General features: G+C 46.6%; 1 protein-coding gene across 2 annotated transcripts in view; it reads right to left on the minus strand.

The window, feature by feature from the left end:
• The window catches only part of BEAF-32 (Boundary element-associated factor of 32kD), a 70,131-nt gene extending 68,102 nt beyond the window's left edge, over positions 1–2,029 (minus strand). For both annotated transcript variants that reach the window (XM_075693644.1, XM_075693643.1), the window contains exon 1: positions 1,750–2,029. In XM_075693644.1, the coding sequence (XP_075549759.1) occupies positions 1,750–2,029 (280 nt within the window). The remainder of the gene's footprint in view (positions 1–1,749) is intronic.
• Between the last annotated feature and the right edge of the window lie 6,956 nt (positions 2,030–8,985).

The raw sequence follows: 8,985 nt of genomic DNA on the forward strand, positions 1-8,985 counted from the left end.
CGACAAAGACGGGCGCCGAGCCCTTCGTGGCTCGCTCGTGGCTCGCTCGTGGACACTGCAGCGAAATGCCTGAGCGCTCGCTGTTACAATGTCGGGACCTCCCTCCAATATGCGACAACATTCCACAGTTGTCGCTGTGCGCTGCCGAGCAAGCGGCAAAGCCTTCCATCTTGCTCGATCTGCGTTTAATGGCACGGATCCGTCTCGTTCCCAAAGATTGTGCTTGAACTCCGATACGGGATTCACAGAACTGTGCTGGAATTACTGTCAACCATGGGACTAAGGCTGTGGACTGTAACGCTCGTACTATGTCCGTGACTGTGTGATGTGTCTTCCTCTAATTTGTTTCCTTCTTTTATCTGCTTCCTCTTCTCTTGCTCTTTTTTTTTACTTCTTCCCTCTATAAGCAGGTGGGCGTGGTGTCCCTTTCAGCTGAGAATTGCTAGCCCGGTTTTGTTTCTTTTTGTGGTGCTTGTATATGTTTTCATAATGTAATAATAATAATAATAACGCAATAATAATAATAATAATAATAATAATAATAATAATAATAATAATAATAATAATAATACGGCGCATGCACGAATGCCTTCGCAAGGTAAGTTCAGCACTGAGAACACCGAGAAATCCAAGGGGTCATCCGTTGGTCCGTCGCACCTGTGACGTCGCACGTACGAAAAACGCAAGCAAAATCGTACCATTGTGAAGCAGGCGTAGGGCAGTTAAACGTACAACCTAAACAAGATGAATGCATTACTGTGCTGGCGCGGTCAAGTTCCGCCGGTACTGATAAATTCCAGGCCATGCGCCTAAATTGCCTTTTTTTTATTTTCAAGCAAACCGTCAACTACACACTTTAAGCTTCTTATTTATTTATTTACTTATTTATTTGTGGTGCTCAACGGTGTGCACAGTACATATAAAAGGGTGCAAGTAGTTTACTCTTAAGCAGCGATTACCTCGCAATGTGTAATCTACATTTTATCCGGATCTGTAGCATGCAGCTTTTGAGATGACTATTTCGTCACGTGAAAATGTATTCATTTTCGGCACAGATGTATAGCTGCTATGGCGGCATACCTGCCTCGCTGCTCACGGGAATGCTCGGTGACGAGAGATATTTTTTTTTTTTCGCGTGTTCATCCCTCCAGAGCTTGCATTCGCGATAAACATGCCGACGCGCTGAACGTCACGCAAAATTCGCGCACTTGTTTTGCTCGGGACACACTTGTCGACGCAGAGTGGGCGGGGGCGTGACAACGCAGGCAACGTGTAAAACGTGCGACATACACCGCGGTAGTGGTTGCAAGGCGCCCTAGCAACGATAACTTGTAGCGTAAGTTATATGAGGGGAGAGATGTGTGCGAAATATGTCGCTCGAGTACTCCAGTAAAAAAAAAAAGAAGAAGAGTCCCGCGTGGAAGAGGAAACCCCAAGCGCACTTTCACAATGCGGCACCCACTTTGCACGTGCAGGTGCATCATTCATCGGGGCATGCCACATATGCATGTGTACGAGCAAACGTGCTCGTCGAAGAGACTTGTGCGTATGGCACTGGCGTCACACTTTCGTGATGAAGGCGACACCGTGCGTGTGTGACTTCACGTTTTGCACCAACTCACACAAGTGCACACATATGACGAGAGAGAGAAGGAGAGCGAAGACGGGAGAGGGCATTGTCATGTGCCGAGCGTGTAACGGTGTGTTGCGCGCGCGCGTGTTTTTGTTTCGTCGCTTGGCACCGCTCACCTGTGAAGTACGACTCCTTGGCGTGGCAGCGGTGCCTGAGCATGCTGCCGGTGCCCTTCTTGCTCGAGTAGGAGACGAAGTTCTTGCAGTGGACGCATCGCGCGAAGTCTCGCAGCTCGCCGTCGAGCACCACCAGCTCGAAGTCCTTCCACGAGGCGCTCTTGGCGTTGAACTTGGTCATGAAGTGGAATCGGTGCGGTTGGCGTCTGTGCAGCTCGTAGAGAATGTCCTTCGTGAAGGTGCCGTGAAATGGCGCCACCGCTTCCTCGCCGGAGGACATGTTGTCGCCGCCGCGCCTCCTCCGCCACCGCTGCGCCGGGGAAGGAAGCCGCCGGCCCGATGCGCGTGAGTCAACATTCTCCACTCACGGGCCATGACGCATGCACGCACTCTCGACGCAGCACGCACACGCGATCGATTCCGCACGCGGCTCACGCCGCCGGCGGCGGCGGCCGTGCAGCGCCGGCGACCGCCTCCTCTCTCAAAACCGCCCTCGCTTAACTTTGCGCCCCGCCTCGCCAGCTTGCGAGGGGAGCGGCAAGCTTGGATACCCGACTACCGGACACCACTTCTACCTTGCTTCTTGAACGTGGAGGAGTTTGTCGACGCGAGAGGACGCAGCGATCGCTTGCGCGCGATCGCGATAACGCGGGCAGCCTGCCGCCTGCTCATTTCTGGTCGGAGGAGGCGGTGTCGGGGTTTGGGGAGGGCGGACTTTGTCATCAAAGGCGAGATAGCCGCGCGCGTGCAGCCTTTCACGCTTGCCTTGTTCACATGCGAGGCAAGATTGTGGGGCGAACGCTTTTGTTTGCAGATAGAGAGAGAGAGAGAGGAAAGGCAGGAATATGCAGATCCTATAGCAGTAAAACAATACTTAATTATAGGCTTTGGTGTCAAATGCACAGATACCTAATACATTTGAATGCCGTCCGCTCTCCCATACGGGTTATCCTACCGGCATGTAAGTGCGTGCGTGCGTGCGTGCGTGTGTGTGTGTGTGTTTACGTGCGTGTGTGCGTGCGTGCGTGCCTGGCTGCGTTTTCGCAGCTAATTTAAACCTTACTACAACTCCACCGCGACTACGCGCAATCTGCACGGCAAAAAGCTCGCAAGGACTTCTAGAGTAAAAACACGACTTGTTGAAAATTCACACCAACATTACGACACTGAATATGCATGCATCCGGCAATTTTTTTTCCTTTTCTGCGTGTTCAGCGGCCGATTCCGATTCATTGGATACTGCTGCCGTATGCTGAAGGACTCAACGCTGGGAATAATGCCTTCGAAAATTCTCATCTGATATCAAAGCCCCATAATTGAAGCACGAAAAGTTTTGCGCAAGCGCTGCTGAAAATCCAGTCTTCCCTTCATTTACTCGCCTTTCAGCGTACTCGAACGTTTCAGGGTGGAATAACGACGCAGCATGACCGCTACGCACGCCCGTACGCGCGCTGCAGGCTTCGACATCGCCCACGCTTTCCACGCCGCCTAATGGACGTCTGGCGCAACGCAGCCGCTCGGCAGGCGCCCGCACGACGCCCGGCATGGTTGCACTAAATAGTCGATCTAATCGAGCATCCTCTTCCTCCTCCGGGCGTTCTTTTTTTGTTTTTTTTCCCTTCTGTTGCTCCTGACCGCTCGGGTTTGGGCTTGGTTGAGCGAGAAGCAGGCGAGCGCGAGAGAGAGCAGGCGCAGGGCGCGCCGCCTGGTTACAGAAGCAGCCCTGCTCGGTGAGAAAGGGGCAAAGATGCGCGCCGGATGTCCCCGCGCCCAGCACCGGCGCGGCGGCGACAAGGCAGGGGGGTCAAAGCACTTGACTGGCCAGCTCAGCGACCCTGGACGAAAAGCGCGTGCCGTGGTCGCTCGTGCAAGCACGGGCGAGGACGCGCGGCCGTCTGCTCTGGGAAGGCGACCCGTGAAGGCATCTAAGCAAACGGCTGTCTTGCATCTGCTCAGTGGGCAAGCGTGCCTTGTAGGGGCGAAAGTAGGAATGCGGAGGAGGCCTCTCAGACGGTGGTCGGGCTGGTGGTGACTTTTTTGAAGCGACCGGGCACAGGTGTAAATCCTTTCGAGGTTTCGAGATAGCGGCAACCGGCTCCGGGAAAGATTTAAACACGTTCCCGCACACCGGTTTTCGTTCCTCCCAGGCCAGACGGGAAGTGGATTAAAAAAGAAATCGGTTGCAAACGATATAGCTGAGAGTTTTTCTAAATTTTGCCACTGTGTGGAAGTAAGTATAGAGCGTAATTGGACGAGTTTCTTTCTCTCATTTCTATCTGGTAGAGTTTATATTGTTTTAAATAATCGATGTGAGGCAATACAGTTGTTCACCTTCTTCACGGTTTTAGTAACCTTTCTTGATCGTGTTCTGCCTCTATAACCCTGTACTGACCCTCGTAGTTGCAAAACGTTCGATGCGGAGTCCACTTTTTGAACTGTGCGGGTTAAAATTCACGCTTAAATCGTTCGTTCTTGAAATATTGCGTTAACTGTTCTCAAACAAGGTTTCTTTCGACTCTGCAGGCATAATTGGCAAGTATTGTTTACGCAAGCGCGAGCACAGGACAAAGACGGCCGCATCCATCCAAATGAAACCTGTAACACGCAAACTGTTTCATTATTTTTGTTCCTAAGAGCCCATGGCAATGCTTCAGCTTGCCATGAGTTCGCATAGAAGTTCTAGCTCCTTCCGCATCATTTCATTACTATTCTTGATTTATTATTCATTCAGAAACACATGGAAACATTCATTCTAATATTTGTTCTAGTTCTAATAAAAAAAAAACTCACCTTGTCTGTGAGTATTTCTTTTTGCTTAATGTATGCGCTAACCCTACAAAGATGTCGTTCTATAGCGTCAATCCAGTGGAATCGCTAAGATCTAAAATGATGAAGCGGCGTCATTTTGCGTGCTTCTGATTTTGCTTGATCCTGTGTTTGTGGTGTGATAGAAATAAAACCACGACATGAACAGGTAAGTTTGTTTGTTTTTTTTTTCGTTTCGCACCTTCTCTTGAAGCACACGGTTCGTTCGAAACGCCGATTCCTCTGCTTCTGAGACTGGGCCAGGCGACCGCCCGAATGCATCAGTTAATTTAACGCACCGCGATAGTGAGCACAGATTTGTTGTCGCGAATACATCGTCTGACGTACACTGTAACGATTAACTGTAAAATTGAAGAAACTTGCAATTGAAGGAAATCTTCTGTACCGTGAAAGACATTTTCCGTGAATGCTTTATCCCACAAAGCTGCTAAAATAAGAAAACAGGCATTTTCTGTTCTTGATCTCAAGCCTATAAATCGAGTCAAAACCAAAATATAACCGTGCAATAATTTACAATTTGTGCGTTTGCAATATTTCTAAACTTTGTAAATGCTTAAAAACTATAAAACAACATTTCACATTTTTTTTCCTTTTGTACACTGTGTTTTTTGCATACATCATGCACAACGCGCTGTCTGCGGTACTGCTTTGATGCACTGTGCCATATTCAAGATGGCTGTCCTTCGAGTCAACCAAGGACGTCATTAAAAAAAACGTTTCTGGAGTGACCGCGCTCGCTACTGGTTACCAGCAGAGGTGATGCTAGTGTTTACCTTGACTTCACCTCTGAAAGGGTGCCACGCAGGCTGCAGTCCGCTCATAACTTACGTGTTTCTGTTTTACGACAGTAAACGCTAGTGTAATTGGAAAATAAAACTCGTTCTTTTATTTTTATGGGGGGGGGGGGGGTAGTTCGATAAGTAAAAAAAGAAGCTCATGGAGTATATTGCCCAATTCAGACTGTTAAGGTGCATTACCTTAAGCGGACTTTATCTGAGCGACAAATCACAATGTCCAGGCGCCTACAATTAAAACGATTCACCGAATAGCTTCCAAACTATTCTCTTTACGGCGTCTGTTCCAATTCCCAAATTGAGGCCAAGAATGAAGTCACTGCTTTGTAGCAGAAATTTGAAAACTGGTGCCACTTTGGAGACATCCGTCTCCAACATCTGCTTAGAAAAATCGTGTCGGCGTTGCAGTTAGACTCTTCCTGAAACGTTTAATGCACACATTCGGGAAGCTATAAGCTGTAACGCCCATGGGCTTTATTGCAGACTTTAAGACTGGGTATCTAGAAAGTCTTGAAAGGCATGCAATGGGGTCACCTGGAGCAGGACAGGGGCAATGTGAGATCGCTGGGAAAGGCCTTCGTCCTGCTGCAGACATAAGTAGGTTGCTCATCACGACGCTATTGATGATTGATGATCATCATCATCTCGAAAGTGGCGCTAGATTTACTATTTCCACTAAACAAGCATCGCTTCTCCACTGATCTGCTTCAATGCCGCAGTTTCAACATGTGCCCTAAGGTGAACAGCAATACAGTTAGAAAAGTTGTAAGAAAGGAAGTCATGAGAGGACGTGGACGTTCGTTCTTAATATTGCATTCTAAGTGGCTGCGTGCTTTTAAAAAATGATTAAACCATAGCTCTACACACACGTTTTGTTAATATTCTCACAAATAAGGTAGAATTCATCAAAATAAAAGCAGCAAAACAACCAAGGCAGTAGTAGGATGGTAGTTATACACCTGCAGCTGAATGTGTGGAGCCCCATACAGGTTTTTTTTTTTTTTTTGCTTTCTTTGCAATCATGGACTGTTGGCTCCGTTAAAACGAAGCAATAGTCATTTTTAATGTGTTCTTTTTGTGTACTTAACGTTACTTGAAATGGAAAACCACAGACGACTCCATCAACCAGAGGTTCGCACATCACCTAGCTTAGTGCACATTGTCAATAATCAAAGGAAGCTTGTCAATGCAATGTTTTGTACAGGCTTCTACATTTTGGAAACAAACAGCGACTGCCAACACGGAGTAGTGCCTGCTTTGTGCGAGTTTGTTTGTTTGTTTGTTTGTTGTGTGTATGTGTGCGTACACTTTCTCCCACGTCGAGCCTTGTTTGTTTCGAAGAGTAAACGGTGACACTGACTGGCTACTTGCTAATATTGTGCAGTTATGTCAAAATAAATAGTCGTCCGGTTGGTAAAATAAAAATTATTTGTAAGTAACTTCACACACGGTACTCAGATACGCAAACACTGCATGGTTTTGTTGACTACTCCTAACAAAAATAATATTGTGCTAGAGTGCCCCACATAGCTCTGTATAATCACGCTGCTGTTCTATGTATAATAAAGCAGCAGTGTTGTTTTTAAGGTCAGTCGCAGCATAACAATCTGCGAGAGCAACCAAGATCCAACTCTCAAGCACGCAGCAGGGCCTTGCACCAGAAGTTGTCTCCATAATCAGATGCCTTCAAGATTGAGTTTTAAAGCAATAGTCTTCAACAACGTCATACCAAGACCACATTGAGAAATTTTTCAGCACCATTAAGGTTTGATATGTAAGTTTGTAAGAAGCTTGATATGTAGGAAGTTCGCTGTTTCTGTTTTGTTTTCATGTCTCTTATTTAGCCATGAACGAGAAGAAAGGGGGTTAACCGAGGGGCCCGATTTTTATTAGTCATATCATGAGAAGCCAACAAACACTGACACCAAGGACAACATAGGGGAAATTACTTGTGCTGAATAAATGAAATAAAGAAACGAAAAATTAGTGGAAATTAAAGTGGATGAAAAAAACAACTTGCCGCAGGTGGGAGCCGAACCCACAACCTTCGCATTTCGCATGCGATGCTCTACCAATTGAGCTACCGCGGCGGCGTTTCCCCATCCACTTTCTTGGGTATTTATGTGTACTAGTAGAACCCTGGGAGTGTTAGCCAGCGCCATCACTCACAGACCTTGGCGGCGGACGTGGAACGTCCTTATTGCCGCAGGCGTCACGAGAACGTGATCTTTTTGGGTGAAGGCAACTGGTCAATAAACCCACATATGCTACCTGACGGCATCAATGTTGCCGGATTCGAGATCTTCCTTGAAATAAAATACTTTTTTATATTTTCGTAGAAAACCAACTGTACTCTGGGTCTTTTTGTGGCACCATTTACCAGTGTGAGAGCTGCCACCTGCTGTTTGCCACAGGTGGCTCCATAAGATATCTGGCTCTTTGGTGCATACAAAAAAAGAAAGACAAGCGTTAAAACAAAATCAGAATAAACAATTTTCATGTGAGAACAGTTTTGCTATTTTGCCCATCTGCGACGACACACTAAGACCAGTATCTGACTTTCTACAACAGATGTCTTATACATTAAAAAAGCATTCCATTGTGTTTGCATTTTGAAAATACGCACATCTCTTCCATGTGCACTTCACGATATCCTGAAGATGTGACATGTACATTGCGCTCCTACCATTTTTCTATTGGGTGTCGCAAAATTGTGCATGGATACACACGGTCACTAATTCAAAAAGAAAAGGAAACATTTTATAGACAGTGTCGAGAGAGTTCAGTAAATTGCCTATCAGGGCCTATTCAATAGAAAGCTGTGCGTATTCGCTTCATTCGCTTATATTGCTTTGAAGTGGCAAGTAATTCTTTTCTCTCGTTCTTTCTTTACGTACAGGTGCGATCCATGGCAAGCGGAAGCTTACCTGTAACCTAGGAGGAGGAAATAACTTTATTGAGCCCTGAGGGACCCCTCCCCACCCACCCTTGGTTTAGTGGTCGGCAGGGGTCGCGGGCCGCACCCACCTGTAACCTAGAAAATTTATTTTTAAGCTGTTATAACAACTTGTTTCGTGAACCAAGTGCCCTTAAGCAGTTCTAACAATATTTTTGTTTTCATATTTATCTGCCAAAGAACCTGTTAATGCAAACTGCAGACTAAATTTGTTTGCTTCTACAATGTCCGAAATTACAAATTCTTTCATGCAGCCACTGAGGGAAAAAATGCTTACCATAATTAACTGTAGCGCAAAAACTGAGTAACGTCAAAAGAACGCAGACACACGGGAGAGCTTCGCGCGATGTTTGTCTTTTTGCGCTACAGTTAAATATTTTCAGCTTATACCACATGGCGTAATTTTCAGTTTGAAACAATCTGCATATTTAAAGGATATTCGTTATATTGCAATGTTTCTGCAACGCGCGATAGGAACTTCAACCAGGACAGAGCTTCAGAATAAGGTGGAGGCTAGAAATGATAAACAGTGGTCGAACAAGGAATGTGGGCTGCAACCAACGTTCCGACAAAGGAAGTTCTCTTCGTCAGGGCGGCAACTGCCCTCACGAAGGAAATGTGCTTGCCAAATTTCTGGCTTCAGCGACATTCCCGGTTCGC

Source organism: Dermacentor variabilis, chromosome 5 (assembly GCF_050947875.1).
Source record: "Dermacentor variabilis isolate Ectoservices chromosome 5, ASM5094787v1, whole genome shotgun sequence".
Lineage (NCBI taxonomy): Eukaryota > Metazoa > Arthropoda > Arachnida > Ixodida > Ixodidae > Dermacentor > Dermacentor variabilis.